Source organism: Coregonus clupeaformis, unplaced genomic scaffold, assembly GCF_020615455.1.
Source record: "Coregonus clupeaformis isolate EN_2021a unplaced genomic scaffold, ASM2061545v1 scaf0213, whole genome shotgun sequence".
Taxonomy (NCBI): Eukaryota; Metazoa; Chordata; class Actinopteri; order Salmoniformes; family Salmonidae; genus Coregonus; species Coregonus clupeaformis.
The window spans coordinates 276,778-297,906 of NW_025533668.1; the positions used below are offsets into that span (position 1 = coordinate 276,778).

Genomic DNA, 21,129 nt, shown 5'->3' on the forward strand with positions numbered 1-21,129 from the left:
AAACTACCGCCACCACCACCTCACCCCCACCAGAGCTACCCTCACCCCCCTCCTCCCCCCTACGGCCAGCCCCCAGCCCCTGCTAGAGGGGGGGTGGAGGAGCCCCGAGCGTTCCACCCCCCCACCCTATCGCCACGGTTACTGCACCCTGCTGTCCATCATTCTCATCAAGCAGCTCACCACCAGGCACAGCAGCAAGGAACCATGGTTATGGACCTACATGAACAGGTTAGTCCCAGTCTCCTATATATTAACTCTCTCTCTCCAACAGGCTTCAGTCCCAGTCTCCTATATATTAACTCTCTCTCTCTCCAACATGCTTCAGACCCAGTCTCCTATATATTAACTCTCTCTCTCTCTCCAACAGGCTTCAGTCCCAGTCTCCTATATATTAACTCTCTCCAACAGGCTTCAGTCCCAGTCTCCTATATATTAATCTCTCTCTCTCTCCAACAGGCTTCAGTCCCAGTCTCCTATATATTAACTCTCTCTCTCTCTCCAACAGGCTTCAGTCCCAGTCTCCTATATACTCTCTCTCTCTCCAACAGGCTTCAGTCCCAGTCTCCTATATATTAACTCTCTCTCTCTCCAACAGGCTTCAGTCCCAGTCTCCTATATATTAACCTCTCTCTCTCTCCAACAGGCTTCAGTCCCAGTCTCCTATATTAACTCTCTCTCTCTCCAACAGGCTTCAGTCCCAGTCTCCTATATATTAACTCTCTCTCTCTCTCCAACAGGCTTCAGTCCCAGTCTCCTATATATTAACTCTCTCTCTCTCTCCAACAGGCTTCAGTCCCAGTCTCCTATATATTAACTCTCTCTCTCTCTCCAACAGGCTTCAGTCCCAGTCTCCTATATATTAACTCTCTCTCTCTCCAACAGGCTTCAGTCCCAGTCTCCTATATATTAACTATCTCTCTCTCTCCAACAGGCTTCAGTCCCAGTCTCCTATATATTAACTCTCTCTCTCTCCAACAGGCTTCAGTCCCAGTCTCCTATATATTAACTCTCTCTCTCTCTCCAACAGGCTTCAGTCCCAGTCTCCTATATTAATCTCTCTCTCTCTCTCCAACAGGCTTCAGTCCCAGTCTCCTATATATTAACTCTCTCTCTCTCCAACAGGCTTCAGTCCCAGTCTCCTATATATTAACTCTCTCTCTCTCTCCAACAGGCTTCAGTCCCAGTCTCCTATATATTAACTCTCTCTCTCTCCAACAGGCTTCAGTCCCAGTCTCCTATATATTAACTCTCTCTCTCCAACAGGCTTCAGTCCCAGTCTCCATATATTAACTCTCTCTCTCTCTCTCTCTCTCTCCAACAGGCTTCAGTCCCAGTCTCCATATATTAACTCCTCTCTCTCTCTCCAACAGGCTTCAGTCCCAGTCTCCTATATATTAACTCTCTCTCTCTCCAACAGGCTTCAGTCCCAGTCTCCTATATTAACTCTCTCTCTCTCTCCAACAGGCTTCAGTCCCAGTCTCCTATATATTAACTCTCTCTCTCTCCAACAGGCTTCAGTCCCAGTCTCCTATATATTAACTTCTCTCTCTCTCCAACAGGCATCAGTCCCAGTCTCCTCTATATTAATCTCTCTCTCTCTCCAACAGGCTTCAGTCCCAGTCTCCTATATATTAACTCTCTCTCTTCTCTCCAACAGGCTTCAGTCCCAGTCTCCTATATATTAACTCTCTCTCTCTCTCCAACAGGCTTCAGTCCCAGTCTCCTATATATTAACTCTCCCTCTCTCTCCAACAGGCTTCAGTCCCAGTCTCCTATATATTAACTCTCTCTCTCTCCAACAGGCTTCAGTCCCAGTCTCCTTATATTAACTCTCTCTCTCTCTCTCCAACAGGCTTCAGTCCCAGTCTCTATATTAACTCTCTCTCTCTCTCCAACAGGCTTCAGTCCCAGTCTCCATATTAATATTCTCTCTCTCTCCAACAGGCTTCAGTCCCAGTCTCCTATATATTAACTCTCTCTCTCTCCAACAGGCTTCAGTCCCAGTCTCCTATATATTAACTATCTCTCTCTCCAACAGGCTTCAGTCCCAGTCTCCTATATATTAACTCTCTCTCTCCAACAGGCTTCAGTCCCAGTCTCCTATATATTAACTCTCTCTCTCTCCAACAGGCTTCAGTCCCAGTCTCCTATATATTAACTCTCTCTCTCTCCAACAGGCTTCAGTCCCAGTCTCCTATACGGTGACTGCTGTCCCTCCTCATCGTGGTCTAGTTACTCCTCTGTATACAGGACAGCACCTCCCTCCTGTCTGCTCCTCTCAACAACAGATCCCAGCCTGCAGTGTGGTCTTCAGTACCGGACAACACTACCACCCTGTGAGTAGAGGGAGGGAGGGAGGGAGGGAGTATTGGGGGTGTGTGTGTTTGCAGTGTGGTCTTCAGTACCGGACAACACTACCACTCTGGGACTTAACAACAGTCCTTGTATTGGTTCTCCTGGGTCATGTCCAAGAGGGCACAACATTTTGAAAATTTCAGGTACAAATGTCTAGTCTGGGTACCAGTCTGTTTAGCTATCATCTAGTCTGGTACCAGTCTGTTTAGCTATCATCTAGTCTGGTACCAGTCTGTTTAGCTATCATCTAGTCTGGTACCAGTCTGTTTAGCTATCATCTAGTCTGGTACCAAGTCCGTTTAGCTATCATCTAGTCTGGTACCAGTCTGTTTAGCTATCATCTAATCTGGTACCAGTCTGTTTAGTATCATCTAGTCTGGTACCAGTCTGTTTAGCTATCAGTCTAGTCCTGGTTAGTGACATAGGTGGCAGAACTAGATGATAGCTAGACAGACTGGTACCAGACTAGATGATAGCTAATCAGTCTGGTACCAGACTGATATAGCTAGACAGACTGGTACCAGACTATGATAGCTGAACAGACTGGGTACCAGACTAGATGATAGCTAAACAGACTGGTACGGGACCAGTTGATTTAGCTAATCAGACTGGTACCAGACTAGACAAGGACGGGAATGATAGCTAAAGAGACTGGTACCAGACTAGACCAAGAGGTGGACTGACAGCTAAACAGACTGGTCAGACTAGTCAAGAGTAATGATAGCTAAACAGACTGGTACCAGACTAGATGATCGCTAAACAGACTGGTACCAGATTAGACCAAGGAGTGAATGATAGCTAAACAGACTGGTACCAGACTAGATGATAGCTAAACAGACTGGTACCAGACTTGAGGAGGAATGATAGCTAAACAGACTGGTACCAGACTAGATGATAGCTAAACAGACTGGTACCAGACTAGATGATAGCTAGACAGACTGGTACCAGACTAGATGATAGCTAGACAGACTGGTACCAGACTAGATGATAGCTGAACAGACTGGTACCAGACTAGATGATAGCTAAACAGACTGGTACCAGACTAGATGATAGCTAAACAGACTGGTACCAGACTAGACAAGGAGTGGAATGATAGCTAAAGAGACTGGTACCAGACTAGACCAAGGGGGACTGATAGCTAAACAGACTGGTATCAGACAGCAAGAGTGAATGATAGCTAAACAGACTGGTACCAGACTAGATGATAGCTAGACAGACTGGTACCAGACTAGATGATAGCTAGACAGACTGGTACCAGACTAGATGATAGCTGAACAGACTGGTACCAGACTAGAAAATGATAGCTAGACAGACTGGTACCAGACTAGATGATAGCTAGACAGACTGGTACCAGACTAGATGATAGCTAAACAGACTGGTACCAGACTGGACCAAGGAGTGGACTGATAGCTAAACAGACTGGTACCAGACTAGATGATAGCTAAACAGACTGGTACCAGACTGGACCAAGGAGTGGACTGATAGCTAAACAGACTGGTACCAGACTAGATGATAGCTAAACAGACTGGTACCAGACTGACCAAGGAGTGATAGCTAAACAGACTGGTACCAGACCAGATGAGTAGCTAGACAGACTGGTACCAGACTAGATGATAGCTAAACAGACTGGTACCAGACTGGACCAAGGAGTGGACTGATAGCTAAACAGACTGGTACCAGACTGGACCAAGGAGTGGACTGATAGCTAAACAGACTGGTACCAGACTGGACCAAGGAGTGGACTGATAGCTAAACAGACTGGTAACCAGACTAAGACATGTATTGTATAGAACATTAGTTATTGTGGTACTTACGAGAGAAGTGTATCTGTTGTACATAGCAACAGATAGGTAGCTTAGTGATTAAGAGCGTTGTGCCAGTAACCGAAAGGTCGCTGGTTCTAATCCCCGAGCCGACTAGGTGAAAAATCTGTCGATGTGTCCTTGAGCAAGGCACTTAACCCTAATTGCTCCTGTAAGTCGCTCTGGATAAGAGCGTCTGCTAAATGACTAAAATGTAAATGTATAATATATTCAGGTCATTGAAGCCTCCACCCTGGTGTGATGATGTTGCTATGATTGTGGGTGTTTGCTGCCCCCTAATGGCAAAAATTATTAAATGCAGATTTATGTTGTTGACATGAAAAGTAGTATCAAACCTCTCTCTCTCTCCCCCTTCTCTCTCTCCCCCTCTCTCTCTCTCTCTCCCTCCCTCTCTCTCTCTCTCTCTCTCTCTCTCTCCCCCTCTCTCTCTCCCTCAGATGCTGGGGGCGTGTTCGGTGCAGCATGTGCCCTATGTCTTTCCCTCGCTCCTCTCCAGTGATGCCCCTTTCCTCCTCCACCCCCCCCACCTCTCTCACCACCCCCCCCACCTCCCTCCACCTGGACAGTTCCTTCCCTTCCAGACACAACAGGCCAGATCGGTAAGAAACACATTACTCTGATTTTCATTATAATAAGGAATTGTGTTTTTATGACTTTTTCCACAAATGCAGTGTTTCTCAAAGTACCCAAACGAGTTTATTTTTAATATCCTGCCATTAGATGTGCTACCCAGAGTCTTTAACCATTATGGTAGTGTTGCTAACCCAGAGTCTTTAAACCATTAAGGTAGTGTTGCTACCCAGGGCCTTTAACCATTAAGGTAGTGTGACCCAGAGCCCTAACCATTAAGGTAGTGTTGCTACCAGAGTCCTTTATTCATTAAGGTAGTGTTGTACCCAGAGTCTTTAACCATTAAGGTAGTGTTGCTACCCAGAGTCTTTAACCATTAAGGTAGTGTTGCTACCCAGAGCCTTTAACCATTAAGGTAGTGTTGCTACCCAGAGCCTTTAACCATTAAGGTAGTGTTGCTACCCAGAGTCTTTAACCATTAAGGTAGTGTTGCTACCCAGAGCCTTTAACCATTAAGGTAGTGTTGCTACCCAGAGCCTTTAACCATTAAGGTAGTGTTGCTATTCAGGCCCTTTAACCATTAAGGTAGTGTTGCTACCCAGAGCCTTTAACCATTAAGGTAGTGTTGCTACCCAGAGTCTTTAACCATTAAGGTAGTGTTGCTACCCAGGGCCTTTAACCATTAAGGTAGTGTTGCTACCCAGAGTCTTTAACCATTAAGGTAGTGTTGCTACCCAGAGTCTTTAACCATTAAGGTAGTGTTGCTACCCAGAGCCTTTAACCATTAAGGTAGTGTTGCTACCCAGAGTCTTTAACCATTAAGGTAGTGTTGCTACCCAGAGCCTTTAACCATTAAGGTAGTGTTGCTAGCAGAGTCTTTAACCATTAAGGTAGTGTTGCTACCCAGAGCCTTTAACCATTAAGGTAGTGTTGCTACCCAGAGCCTTTAACCATTAAGGTAGTGTTGCTACCCAGAGTCTTTAACCATTAAGGTAGTGTTGCTACCCAGAGCCTTTAACCATTAAGATAGTGTTGCTACCCAGAGCCTTTAACCATTAAGGTAGTGTTGCTACCCAGAGCCTTTAACCATTAAGGTAGTGTTGCTATTCAGAGCCTTTAACCATTAAGGTAGTGTTGCTACCAGAGTCTTTAACCATTAAGGTAGTGTTGCCCCAGACCTTTAACCATTAAGGTAGTGTTGCACCCAGAGTCTTTAACCATTAAGGTAGTGTTGCTACCCAGAGTCTTTAACCATTAAGGTAGTGGTGCTACCCAGAGTCTTTAACCATTAAGGTAGGTGTTGCTACCCAGAGCCTTTAACCATTAAGGTAGTGTTGCTACCCAGAGCCTTTAACCATTAAGGTAGGTGTTGCTGCAGAGTCCTTTAACCATTAAGGTAGTGGTTCTACCCAGAGTCTTTAACCATTAAGGTAGTGTTGCTAACCAGAGCCTTTAACCATTAAGGTAGTAGTTGCTACCAGAGCCTTTAACCATTAAGGTGGTGTTGCTACCCAGAGCCTTTAACCATTAAGGTAGTGTTGCTACCCAGAGTCTTTAACCATTAAGGTAGTGTTGCTACCCAGAGCCTTTAACCATTAAGGTAGTGTTGCTACCCAGAGTCTTTAACCATTAAGGTAGTGTTGCTACCCAGAGTCTTTAACCATTAAGGTAGTGTTGCTACCCAGAGTCTTTAACCATTAAGGTAGTGTTGCTACCCAGAGCCTTTAACCATTAAGGTAGTGTGTACCCAGAGCCCTTAACCATTAAGGTAGTGTTGCTATTCAGGGTGTCTTTAACCATTAAGGTAGTGTTGCTACCCAGAGTCTTTAACCATTAAGGTAGTGTTGCTATTCAGGCCCTTTAACCTGGGTAGCAACACTATCTTAAGTCAGTCTCATATTCACATCTTAAATTGTCTGACTTGCCTTCTATTCACAATGTGCTCACATTAGTCAAACTGACTTGACATAACAGTTTAGAATCCATTATAACCTTTTCTCCTGGCCTAGAGAACCCTTGAGACTAGATAACACGTTTCTGTAACAGCTCATAATCCCCTTATGTATGCCTACGATCCTTCATAACCCTTTTTGTATGCCTATGACCCTTCATAACCCTTTTTGTATGCCTATGACCCTTCATAACCCTTTTTGTATGCCTATGACCCTTCATAACCCTTTTTGTATCCCTGTCATAGCCGTTGCAGAGGATAGAGAACGAGGTGGAGCTGCTAGGAGAGCACCTGTCTGTGGGAGGGGGGTTCAGCTACCCTCATGGAGGACACCACCCTTCCTCCCTGCCCCCTCCACACCCCTCCAGTTCCTCTCTCACCACGACCCCTGTCACAGGAGCTGTTCGGGAGTGTGGTAAGACACACACACACACCCCACCCCTCCTCCCTGCCCCCTCCACACCCCCCTCCAGTTCCTCTCTCACCACGCCCCTGTCACAGGAGACCTGTTCGGAGGGTAAGACACACACACAACACCACCCTTCCTCCCTGCCCCTCCACCCCTCCAGTTCCCTCTCTCACCACTACCCCCTGTCACAGGAGCTGTCCGAGTGGTAAGACACACACACACACACACTACCACCTCCTCCCTGTCCCCCTCCACACCCTCCAGTTCCTCTCACCACCCCCCTGTCACAGGAGCTGTTCACACACACCTCATGCTAGCCATCAAAACACGGCCCAAGGGCTCTCTTACAGGGCCACTCGTCCACACGTATTTTGAATTTATTAAGGATCCCCATTTAGTTCCTGGCAAGGCAGCAGCTACTCTTCCTGGGGTCCAGGAAAATTAAGGCAGGTATACATTTTTTAAAACATTACAATACATTCAAAACATTTCACACACTTCCACACAGACAGAGAACAACATATCCTTACATCTATGAAGAGTTACGTTTCCACACTAGCACAGACGAATCACCCACTTCATGCCTCTGAAGTCACAGGATCGTTACAGTTCCACACAGACAGAGCCCCCAACAACATGTCCTTAATCTATGAAGAGTTCCACACAGACAGAGAAACAACATGTCTGAATTCATGTGAAGAGTTCCACACAGACAGAGACAATGTGACATCGCACAGTCAGAGCTCCATTCCTCCCTGAAGTTCAACAGACGTGAGCAGGGTCCTACAGTCCACAGACAGGAGCTAGATGTCCTTAATGCATGGAAGAGTTCCACACAGACAGAGAACTATGTCCTTAATATGAGAGTTCCAACAGACAGAGGAAAAACATGTCTCCTTAATCTATGAAGAGTTCCACACAGATAGAGAAATGCCTTACTCTATGGACACAGACAGGAGGAGTCCTTAATCTATGAAGAGATCCAAGAGAGAGAGACAACATGTCCTTAATCTATGAAGAGTTCCACACAGACAGAGAACAACATGTCCTTACATCTATGAAGAGTTCCACACAGACAGAGAACAACATGTCCTTAATCTATGAAGAGTTCCACACAGACAGAGAACAACATGTCCTTACATCTATGAAGAGTTCCACACAGACAGAGAACAACATGTCCTTAATCTATGAAGAGTTCCTCACAGACAGAGAACAACATGTCCTTAATCTATGAAGAGTTCCACACAGACAGAGAACAACATGTCCTTAATCTATGAAGAGTTCCTCACAGACAGAGAACAACATGTCCTTAATCTATGAAGAGTTCCACACAGACAGAGAACATGTCCTTACATCTATGAAGAGTTCCTCACAGACAGAGAACATGTCCTTAATCTATAAAGAGTTCCACACAGACAGAGAACAACATGTCCTTAATCTATGAAGAGTTCCTCACAGACAGAGAACAACATGTCCTTAATCTATGAAGAGTTCCACACAGACAGAGAACATGTCCTTAATCTATGAAGAGTTCCACAGACAGAGACCTACATCTATGAAGAGTTCCGGACAGATAGAGAACACCTTACAATCTATGAAGAGTCTCCGAAACAAGAGAGGTAATGTCCTTAATCTATGAAGACGTCTACACAACAACATGGTTCCTAAACTCTTTATGAAGAGTTCCTCACACAGACAGAGAACATGTCTCTTAATCTAGAAGGAGTTCCACAGACAGAGAACTACACTCTATATGGCTCCTAACAGAACTCTTAATGGGTGGAGGTAGTTTAATAACACAGCAACTACACATCTATATGGTCTCCCTAAACTCTTAATGGAGTGGAGGTAGTTTTAATGAACACGCTAACTACACATCTATATGGTCTCCCTAAACTCTTAATGGAGTGGAGGTAGTTTAATGAACACGGCTAACTACACATCTATATGGTCTCCTAAACTCTTAATGGAGTGGGAGTAGTTTAATGAACACGACAATAACAACATATGAAGAGTTTCAAAGACTCTAATGGAGCGTGTATGGTAGTAAGAACACGGCTACTACACATCTATGAGGTCTCCAAACTCTTAATGGAGTGGAGGTAGTTTAATGAACACGGCTAACTACAGTCCTTAATCTATGAAGTCTCTCCCTCTCTCAGCCGTAACTTCATGCTCGGAATGGACGTCGTTACTGCAGGCCTACCACCCTGGCTTGAGTACTCTTGCTCTTTGTTGGTAGAACTGAATTAGATGTGCAATGTGTAATAAATCATGTGTTTATATGGTATAATACTGAGATATGAGGATCATCTTTGTTTATTCAAACTCTAGGTCGATGCTTCCAGTGGGTCCTACAGGTTAAGCTGGAGTAGATGGAAGGAGAGGTAGAAACTATGAGGTAAGCTAGCAACACGGCTAACTACACATCTATATGGTCTCCTAAACTCTTAATGGAGTGGAGGTAGTTTAATGAACACGGCTAACTACACATCTATATGGTCTCTAAACTCTTAATGGAGTGGAGGTAGTTTAATGAACACGGCTAACTACACATCTATATGGTCTCTAAACTCTAATGGAGTGGAGGTAGTTTAATGAACACGGCTAACTACACATCTATATGGTCTCCTAAACTCTTAATGGAGTGGAGGTAGTTTAATGAACACGGCTAACTACACATCTATATGGTCTCCTAAACTCTTAATGGAGTGGAGGTAGTTTAATGAACACGGCTAACTACACATCTATATGGTCTCCTAAACTCTTAATGGAGTGGAGGTAGTTTAATGAACACGGCTAACTACACATCTATATGGTCTCCTAAACTCTAATGGAGTGGAGGTAGTTTAATGAACACGGCTAACTACACATCTATATGGTCTCCTAAACTCTTAATGGAGTGGAGGTAGTTTAATGAACACGGCTAACTACACATCTATATGGTCTCCTAAACTCTAATGGAGTGGAGGTAGTTTAATGAACACGGCTAACTACACATCTATATGGTCTCCTAAACTCTAATGGAGTGGAGGTAGTTTAATGAACACGGCTAACTACACATCTATATGGTCTCCTAAACTCTTAATGGAGTGGAGGTAGTTTAATGAACACGGCTAACTACACATCTATATGGTCTCCTAAACTCTTAATGGAGTGGGAGGTAGTTTAATGAACACGGCTAACTACACGTCTATATGGTCTCCTAAACGCTAATGGAGTGGAGGTAGTTTAATGAACACGGCTAACTACACATCTATATGGTCTCCTAAACTCTTAATGGAGTGGAGGTAGTTTAATGAACACGGCTAACTACACATCTATATGGTCTCCTAAACTCTTAATGGAGTGGAGGTAGTTTAATGAACACGGCTAACTACACATCTATATGGTCTCCTAAACTCTTAATGGAGTGGAGGTAGTTTAATGAACACGGCTAACTACACATCTATATGGTCTCCTAAACTCTTAATGGAGTGGAGGTAGTTTAATGAACACGGCTAACTACACGTCTATATGGTCTCCTAAACTCTAATGGAGTGGAGGTAGTTTAATGAACACGGCTAACTACACATCTATATGGTCTCCTAAACTCTTAATGGAGTGGAGGTAGTTTAATGAACACGGCTAACTACACATCTATATGGTCTCCTAAACTCTAATGGAGTGGAGGTAGTTTAATGAACACGGCTAACTACACGTCTATATGGTCTCCTAAACTCTAATGGAGTGGAGGTAGTTTAATGAACACGGCTAACTACACATCTATATGGTCTCCTAAACTCTAATGGAGTGGAGGTAGTTTTAATGAACACGGCTAACTACACATCTATGGTCTCCTAAACTCTAATGGAGTGGAGGTAGTTTAATGAACACGGCTAACTACACGTCTATATGGTCTCCTAAACTCTTAATGGAGTGGAGGTAGTTTAATGAACACGGCTAACTACACATCTATATGGTCTCCTAAACTCTAATGGAGTGGAGGTAGTTTAATGAACACGGCTAACTACACATCTATATGGTCTCCTAAACTCTTAATGGAGTGGAGGTAGTTTAATGAACACGGCTAACTACACGTCTATATGGTCTCCTAAACTCTTAATGGAGTGGAGGTAGTTTAATGAACACGGCTAACTACACATCTATATGGTCTCCTAAACTCTAATGGAGGGAGGTAGTTTAATGAACACGGCTAACTACACATCTATATGGTCTCCTAAACTCTTAATGGAGTGGAGGTAGTTTAATGAACACGGCTAACTACACATCTATATGGTCTCCTAAACTCTTAATGGAGTGGAGGTAGTTTAATGAACACAGCTAACTACACATCTATATGGTCTCCTAAACTCTAATGGAGTGGAGGTAGTTTAATGAACACGGCTAACTACACATCTATATGGTCTCCTAAACTCTTAATGGAGTGGAGGTGGGTTAATGAACACGGCTAACTACACATCTATATGGTCTCCTAAACTCTTAATGGAGTGGAGGTAGTTTAATGAACACGGCTAACTACACATCTATATGGTCTCCTAAACTCTAATGGAGTGGAGGTAGTTTAATGAACACGGCACTACACATCTATATGGTCTCCTAAACTCTAATGGAGTGGAGGTAGGTTAATGAACACGGCTAACTACACATCTATATGGTCTCCTAAACTCTAATGGAGTGGAGGTAGTTTAATGAACACGGCTAACTACACATCTATATGGTCTCCTAAACTCTTAATGGAGTGGAGGTGGGTTAATGAACACGGCTAACTACACATCTATATGGTCTCCTAAACTCTAATGGAGTGGAGGTAGTTTAATGAACACGGCTAACTACACATCTATATGGTCTCCTAAACTCTAATGGAGTGGAGGTAGTTTAATGAACACAGCTAACTACACATCTATATGGTCTCTAAACTCTAATGGAGTGGAGGTAGTTTAATGAACACGGCTAACTACACATCTATATGGTCTCCTAAACTCTTAATGGAGTGGAGGTAGTTTAATGAACACAGCTAACTACACATCTATATGGTCTCCTAAACTCTAATGGAGTGGAGGTAGTTTAATGAACACAGCTAACTACACGTCTATATGGTCTCCTAAACTCTTAATGGAGTGGAGGTAGTTTAATGAACACGGCTAACTACACATCTATATGGTCTCCTAAACTCTAATGGAGTGGAGGTGGGTTAATGAACACGGCTAACTACACATCTATGGTCTCCTAAACTCTAATGGAGTGGAGGTAGTTTAATGAACACAGCTAACTACACATCTATATGGTCTCCTAAACTCTAATGGAGTGGGAGGTAGTTTAATGAACACGGCTAACTACACATCTATATGGTCTCCTAAACTCTTAATGGAGTGGAGGTGGGTTAATGAACACGGCTAACTACACATCTATATGGTCTCCTAAACTCTAATGGAGTGGAGGTAGTTTAATGAACACGGCTAACTACACATCTATATGGTCTCCTAAACTCTTAATGGAGTGGAGGTAGTTTAATGAACACGGCTAACTACACATCTATATGGTCTCCTAAACTCTAATGGAGTGGAGGTAGTTTAATGAACACGGCTAACTACACATCTATATGGTCTCCTAAACTCTAATGGAGTGGAGGTAGTTTAATGAACACGGCTAACTACACATCTATATGGTCTCCTAAACTCTAATGGAGTGGAGGTAGTTTAATGAACACGGGCTAACTACACATCTATATGGTCTCCTAAACTCTAATGGAGTGGAGGTAGTTTAATGAACACGGCTAACTACACGTCTATATGGTCTCCTAAACTCTAATGGAGTGGTGGTAGTTTAATGAACACGGCTAACTACACATCTATATGGTCTCCTAAACTCTTAATGGAGTGGAGGTAGTTTAATGATCTACAGTCTAGTGTTTCCTGACACATCTAGCCTCTTGTTAGCTCCAATAGCTAATGCCTAGGCTTCAGCTCAGTGGGCTAAAATGATTAATGCGTGTTGATTGGGTGTGTATCATGTTCTTCATAGTCTACACCAATCCAATGCTGTTATGTCCTCACGGGCGAGTGAATGAACGCAGCTAGGGTAGATGGGAGGACAATAGGAATTTGTCTTGTGTAGGTAGACTGTCTCTTCTCTGACCTCTAACCTTTAACCCCGCTGTCTGACCTCCAGGCCCTGTTGAACCTAGCAGAGCGTCTGGGTGAGGCTAAACCAAGAGGACTGACCAAGGCTGACATAGAACAGCTGCCCTCCTACCGCTTCAACCCCAACAACCACCAGTCAGAACAGACACTGTGAGTAGAGTCCCTTCAACAACCACCAGTCAGAACAGACACTGTGAGTAGAGTCCCTTCAACAACCACCAGTCAGAACAGACACTGTGACTAGAGTCCCTTCAACAACCACCAGTCAGAACAGACACTGTGAGTAGAGTCCCTTCAACAACCACCAGTCAGAACAGACACTGTGAGTAGAGTCCCTTCAACAACCACCAGTCAGAACAGACACTGACTAGAGTCCCTTCAACAACCACCAGTCAGAACAGACACTGACTAGAGTCCCTTCAACAACCACCAGTCAGAACAGACACTGACTAGAGTCCCTTCAACAACCACCAGTCAGAACAGACACTGACTAGAGTCCCTTCAACAACCACCAGTCAGAACAGACACTGTGAGTAGAGTCCCTTCAACAACCACCAGTCAGAACAGACACTGACTAGAGTCCCTTCAACAACCACCAGTCAGAACAGACACTGACTAGAGTCCCTTCAACAACCACCAGTCAGAACAGACACTGGCTAGAGTCCCTTCAACAACCACCAGTCAGAACAGACACTGGCTAGAGTCCCTTCAACAACCACCAGTCAGAACAGACACTGTGACTAGAGTCCCTTCAACAACCACCAGTCAGAACAGACACTGGCTAGAGTCCCTTCAACAACCACCAGTCAGAACAGACACTGGCTAAGAGTCCCTTCAACAACCACCAGTCAGAACAGACACTGGCTAGAGTCCCTTCAACAACCACCAGTCAGAACAGACACTGGCTAGAGTCCCTTCAACAACCACCAGTCAGAACAGACACTGTGGTAGAGTCCCTTCAACAACCACCAGTCAGAACAGACACTGTGACTAGAGTCCCTTCAACAACCACCAGTCAGAACAGACACTGTGAGTAGAGTCCCTTCAACAACCACCAGTCAGAACAGACACTGACTAGAGTCCCTTCAACAACCACCAGTCAGAACAGACACTGACTAGAGTCCCTTCAACAACCACCAGTCAGAACAGACACTGGCTAGAGTCCCTTCAACAACCACCAGTCAGAACAGACACTGGCTAGAGTCCCTTCAACAACCACCAGTCAGAACAGACACTGTGAGTAGAGTCCCTTCAACAACCACCAGTCAGAACAGACACTGTGACTAGAGTCCCTTCAACAACCACCAGTCAGAACAGACACTGTGAGTAGAGTCCCTTCAACAACCACCAGTCAGAACAGACACTGACTAGAGTCCCTTCAACAACCACCAGTCAGAACAGACACTGACTAGAGTCCCTTCAACAACCACCAGTCAGAACAGACACTGGCTAGAGTCCCTTCAACAACCACCAGTCAGAACAGACACTGGCTAGAGTCCCTTCAACAACCACCAGTCAGAACAGACACTGTGACTAGAGTCCCTTCAACAACCACCAGTCAGAACAGACACTGACTAGAGTCCCTTCAACAACCACCAGTCAGAACAGACACTGGCTAGAGTCCCTTCAACAACCACCAGTCAGAACAGACACTGGCTAGAGTCCCTTCAACAACCACCAGTCAGAACAGACACTGGCTAGAGTCCCTTCAACAACCACCAGTCAGAACAGACACTGGCTAGAGTCCCTTCAACAACCACCAGTCAGAACAGACACTGTGACTAGAGTCCCTTCAACAACCACCAGTCAGAACAGACACTGACTAGAGTCCCTTCAACAACCACCAGTCAGAACAGACACTGGCTAGAGTCCCTTCAACAACCACCAGTCAGAACAGACACTGACTAGAGTCCCTTCAACAACCACCAGTCAGAACAGACACTGGCTAGAGTCCCTTCAACAACCACCAGTCAGAACAGACACTGACTAGAGTCCCTTCAACAACCACCAGTCAGAACAGACACTGTGACAATACATGTGAGGGTGTTTGTGCTTTGTGACCATTTCAGGACAAAATGTGTGTGTAATGTTCTGTCTGTCTGTTCCAGGTGTGTATGTGTTGTATTAACGTTGAATTAACGTTGTTGTATCTCTGTTCCAGGTGTGTGGTGTGTATGTGTGACTTTGAGTCTCGTCAGCTGCTAAGAGTCCTGCCCTGTAACCATGAGTTCCACACCAAGTGTGTTGACAAGTGGCTTAAGGTGAGTCAGACAGATGGTTTTAAATTATATCAATACAAGAGGCTTTATTTAACAGTCAGATGGTGATATACAGTGGGGGAAAAAAGTATTTAGTCAGCCACCAATTGTGCAAGTTCTCCCACTTAAAAAGATGAGAGGCCTGTAATTTTCATCATAGGTACACGTCAACTATGACAGACAAAATGAGAAAAAAAATCCAGAAAATCACATTGTAGGATTTTTTATGAATTTATTTGCAAATTATGGTGGAAAATAAGTATTTGGTCAATAACAAAAGTTTCTCAATACTTTGTTATATACCCTTTGTTGGCAATGACACAGGTGAAACGTTTTCTGTAAGTCTTCACAAGGTTTTCACACACTGTTGCTGGTATTTGTGGTCCTCTGTAGCTCAGCTGGTAGAGCACGGCGCTTGTAACGCCAAGGTTGTGGGTTCGATCCCCGGGACCACCCATACACAAAAAAATACCAAAAAAATAAAATAAAAGGTATGCACGCATGACTGTAAGTCGCTTTGGATAAAAGCGTCTGCTAAATGGCATATTATTATTATTATTTTGGCCCATTCCTCCATGCAGATCTCCTCTAGAGCAGTGATGTTTTGGGGCTGTCGCTGGGCAACACGGACTTTCAACTCCCTCCAAAGATTTTCTATGGGGTTGAGATCTGGAGACTGGCTAGGCCACTACAGGACCTTGAAATGCTTCTTACGAAGCCACTCCTTCGTTGCCCGGGCGGTGTGTTTGTTAACGTGTACCTATGATGAAAATTACAGGCCTCTCTCATCTTTTTAAGTGGGAGAACTTGCACAATTGGTGGCTGACTAAATACTTTTTTCCCCACTGTATCTATACAAGAGGCTTTATTTAACAGACAGATGGTGATATATCTATACAAGAGGCTTTATTTAACAGACAGATGGTGATATATCTATACAAGAGGCTTTATTTAACAGACAGATGGTGATATATCTATACAAGAGGCTTTATTTAACAGACAGATGGTGATATATCTATACAAGAGGCTTTATTTAACAGACAGATGGTGATATATCTATACAAGAGGCTTTATTTAACAGACAGATGGTGATATATCTATACAAGAGGCTTTATTTAACAGTCAGATGGTGATATATCTATACAAGAGGCTTTATTTAACAGTCAGATGGTGATATATCTATACAAGAGGCTTTATTTAACAGACAGATGGTGATATATCTATACAAGAGGCTTTATTTAACAGTCAGATGGTGATATATCTATACAAGAGGCTTTATTTAACAGACAGATGGTGATATATCTATACAAGAGGCTTTATTTAACAGACAGATGGTGATATATCTATACAAGAGGCTTTATTTAACAGTCAGATGGTGATATATCTATACAAGAGGCTTTATTTAACAGTCAGTCAGCAACTAGATGAAAACAGTATTTTGATCAGGTATCAGGTCTTCCATTCTGTGTACAGTTGAATTCAACAAGCTTTGTCATGCACTGCAAAGTGAAGGAACATCCATTTATGACTGGTAGAATCGTCTCTCTCTTATCTCTGGCCCTCCATCTCCTCCTCCTCTCTCTCTCTCTCCAGGCTAACAGAACGTGTCCTATCTGTCGGGCGGACGCCTCCGAGGTCCAGCGGGATTCTGAATGACCTATGGCCTTGAGCCCCAACAGATCTAGGATCAGCTCAGCCCTCCCCACATCCTAACCTGACGCTTTAGGGAGGGAAACACAACAGACCTTAGATCAGTGTCTGGGGGCAACGCCCCCCCGCCAAGTGACTCTTTAAGAAATAGACTATGCCTTCTTCCTATTGGTGATAGTGTTCTAATAATGGCCTTTGACACACACACACACACACACACACACACACACACACGTATGAGGGGAAGTTGGACTTTTTCCTTTGTACTGTCTTACCTTCCTGCATCGTGATTGGAGTCGTCTTCTTCTGAACGCTGAGAGAATCTCGGCGATTTTAAAAAGTTCCTGCGTTGTTTTACTAACTAACCGAATGGAGAATATGGAAGTCCAAAGATTGACTATTATGACATCGTTGTTGTTATTGTTAATATTGATATTCTGTTTATGATTAATCGTTCAGAACCTGGATTGAGATGTGTGTCCGCTAGTAGGGTATTTTGGTTTATAAAGCTCTTTTTGTTCATTTACCGTTAGTGTGTGTGTGGTTGCGTGCGCAGAACACCAATGGTTACGTCTGTATTATTTCTGCAGGACAGTACACTGGCCTCCTGCTCATGCTGCGGTCGCCGCTCTGATTGGTCAATGCTGTGCACTGAGACAGGAAGTGTTTCATGAGGAAGGGGAGGGGCTTACAGGGAGGAGAAGTGGAACAGAACCAGAGTAGTTAACTCTGTATCTCTCTCTCTCCTTCTTTTTTCCTCTCCCAGTCCATCCCCCTCTCTCTCCTTTTCTGTTCACTCACTCAATGGTTCAGTGTGATGGATCAGCCTCTATTATATACTCAGCTTTCCCTCACACACACACACTGAACACACACCCCCACCCAGCAAGGGGGTGTGTGTGTGTGTGTGTGTGTGTGCAAGCTGGTATGAATTGATGTTAAACAGCCAACATTGTTTTATTGGTCAGTTACTTAGAAAGTGATCAAATCTCAAATATATTGCTTACAGGCCAGAAGTAATGAACTATCTAGGGAATATGGTTACGTTTGAGATGCAGCCAACATTGTTCACTGGTCGTTAAAATCATATTGAGATGGTGACATTATTTGAAGTATAGTTTAAGGCACATAATGATGATGATGATTTTAGCATTTAGCATTGTAGCATCACAGTTAAGTTTTAACCCCTTGGTAAAATGTTTTGCCTGTCGACCACAAGAGTGAGAATACCAGTCCCTGGTTTTCAGTCTGTCTTCATTCACAACCACAATGACTCTTCCATTCAGTCAGTCTTCATTCACAACCACAATGACTCGTCCATTCAGTCAGTCTTCATTCACAACCACAAAGACTCTTCCATTCAGTCTGTCTTCATTCACAACCACAATGACTCTTCCATTCAGTCAGTCTTCATTCACAACCACACTGACTCTTCCATTCAGTCAGTCTTCATTCACAACCACAATGACTCTTCCATTCAGTCAGTCTTCATTCACAACCACAATGACTCTTCCATTCAGTCAGTCTTCATTCACAACCACAATGACTCTTCCATTCAGTCAGTCTTCATTCACAACCACAATGACTCTTCCATTCAGTCTGTCTTCATTCACAACCACAATGACTCTTCCATTCAGTCAGTCTTCATTCACAACCACAATGACTCTTCCATTCAGTCAGTCTTCATTCACAACCACAATGACTCTTCCATTCAGTCAGTCTTCATTCATCTCCTCCTCCTCTAGGATGCCTCTCACCCCCCCTTTCTCTCTCTCCCTTCTTCGATCCCCCTGTTTTCCGGTGTGTTCTCTGTCTACCCAGTGTCTTTAGAAGTAGTCCTTTAACGGCTGTCATAAACCCTACATAAGGCTGTCTTAACATGCACAATGTCACCCTATGTCAAGTTCGTCATGGCCTCCTACGGTCCTTCACCCACTATGTATCACGATATGTGCTCTATGTCAGGCTCACAGCAACCTTAAGTAGGCCTTACGACAGTCTTATGTAGGCCTTACGACAGTCTTATGTAGGCCTTACGACAGCTAGCAGAAGGGAAAAGTGTATTAAACAATGTCAGCCAGGCACCTGCAGTGTCTTAATAAATAAGAGATGCCTTTAAATCCCAGATTTACCCTCCTTAAAGCCATGAAACCAACAGGTGGGTTAATGATCTTAGATCAGTGTTTAGCTGGGACAAGGTCTTCACCCTACATGTTTAAAAGAAACCATTCTCTCCAGTGTCCAATGTAGTTTGTCAGCTCAGCGTTAAAAGGCGTAAAGTCATTGGTCGTAGCCATGGCAACGGGGGTCAAAAGCTTCCGTTTTCCTGTTTTTTTTGTTTCCTGGGTTAAAGGTGTTATACTGTCGTCATGGCGTCCATTTTGTGTCATAGGATTCTAATTATTGTTATATTGTTATTTCTCCTGCTTGGTACACTACTAGCAGTTACCTCATTGTCTCTATTTATGTATATTCAGATACCAATATAGGACATGCTGATTTTTGGTTTTCAAATTGTTTATTTTTTCATCATACTATTTGTCGTTGGGTTGTTTTTTAAAAGTGTTTTATCATTTGTTAATCACATGACGTTGGTAGATTTCTTCTCATAATGTATTATATCTGTAACCAAAATCATTTGAAGGCTTGATATTACTAAATTTTTAACAAACATTTGTACATTTTTTTAATGAGAGTTATTACTAGGAAGGCGTTACTAAGTGGTGAAATGAATTGTTATTTTTAATCCCTGTCCCCCCCGTCTTTTGGATTTCAAAAGGTGGTTCTATAATAAATGTAGAACTTCCAACTCTACTCTCCTTTTCTCTCACATGCTGTCGTTCTGTTGGAACTCCTGTCCTCCTAAAGATGGGTGGGTTTTCATTCATTTAACTGTGAAATGTCATTTTTTGTAAATGTTCTACTCCTATATAAAGCATAGAGGGGACTAATTATTCTCTGTTCTACTCCTATATAAAGCATAGAGGGGAATAGTTATTCTCTCTGTTCTACTCCTATATAAAGCATAGAGGGGAATAGTTATTCTCTGTTCTACTCCTATATAAAGCATAGAGGGGAATAGTTATTCTCTGTTCTACTCCTATATAAAGCATAGAGGGGAATAGTTATTCTCTCTGTTCTACTACAAAAATATAAATGCAACATGCAACAATTTCAATTTTTTTACTGAGTTACAGTTCATATAAGGAAATCAGTCAATTGAAACAAATTCAATAGGCCCTAATCTATGGATTTCACATGACTAGGCAGGGGCGCAGCCATGGGTGGGCCTGGGAGGGCATAGGCCCACCCACTTGGAGCCAGGCCCACCCACTCTGAATGAGTTTTTCCCCACAAAAGGGCTTTATTACAGACAGAAATACTCCTCAGTTTCATCAGCTGTCCGGGTGGCTGGTCTCAGACAATCCTGCAAGTGAAGAAGCCAGATGTGGAGGTCCTGGGCTGGCGTGGTTACACGTGGTCTGCGGTTGTGAGGCCGGTTGGACGTACTGCCAAATTCTCTAAAACGACGTTGGAGGCGGCTTATGGTAGCGAAATTAACATTCAATTCTCTAGCAACCGCTCTGGTGGACATTCCTGCAGTCAGCACGCCAATTGCACGCCCCCCTTTAAAACTTGAGATATCTGTGGCATTGTGTTGTGTGACAAAACTGCACATTTTAGAGTGGCCTTTTATTGTCCCCAGCACAAGGTGCACCTGTGTAATGATCATGCTGCTTAATCAGCTTATTGATATGCCACACTTGTCAGATGAATGGATGATCTTGGCAAAGGAGAAATGCTCATGAACAAAATTTGTGCACAACATTTTAGAGAAATAAGCTTTTTGTGAGTATGGAAAATATCTGGGATCTTTTAATTTCAGCTCATGAAACATGGGACCAACACTTTACATGTTGCGTTTATATTTTTGTTCAGTATAGTTCCTACACATCACCTTCTATATTCA

The 21,129-nt window shown here is 43.5% G+C and overlaps 1 protein-coding gene across 1 annotated transcript; it reads left to right on the top strand.

Annotated features, from left to right (window-relative positions):
- The first annotated feature begins 54 nt into the window (after positions 1 to 54).
- On the top strand, positions 55 to 19,973 carry LOC123484172 (E3 ubiquitin-protein ligase RNF38-like). The gene is made up of 8 exons (XM_045214192.1): positions 55 to 228; positions 2,178 to 2,336; positions 4,616 to 4,777; positions 6,946 to 7,114; positions 7,201 to 7,216; positions 13,258 to 13,401; positions 15,413 to 15,512; positions 17,103 to 19,973. Exons 1-8 carry the CDS (start codon positions 205 to 207, stop codon positions 17,163 to 17,165), a joined length of 837 nt encoding a protein of 278 aa, XP_045070127.1. The 5' UTR covers positions 55 to 204; the 3' UTR covers positions 17,166 to 19,973.
- Positions 19,974 to 21,129: the final 1,156 nt, after the last annotated feature.

What these genes read in the sequence shown, in the direction of transcription:
- LOC123484172 (XM_045214192.1), top strand. Translation starts at nt 205, where the DNA reads ATGGTTATGGACCTACATGAACAG. An exon ending in TTATGGACCTACATGAACAG is followed by an intron (nt 229 to 2,177) that starts GTTAGTCCCAGT and finishes TCTCTCCAACAG; the next exon opens with GCTTCAGTCCCAGTCTCCTA. An exon ending in CCGGACAACACTACCACCCT is followed by an intron (nt 2,337 to 4,615) that starts GTGAGTAGAGGG and finishes TCTCTCCCTCAG; the next exon opens with ATGCTGGGGGCGTGTTCGGT.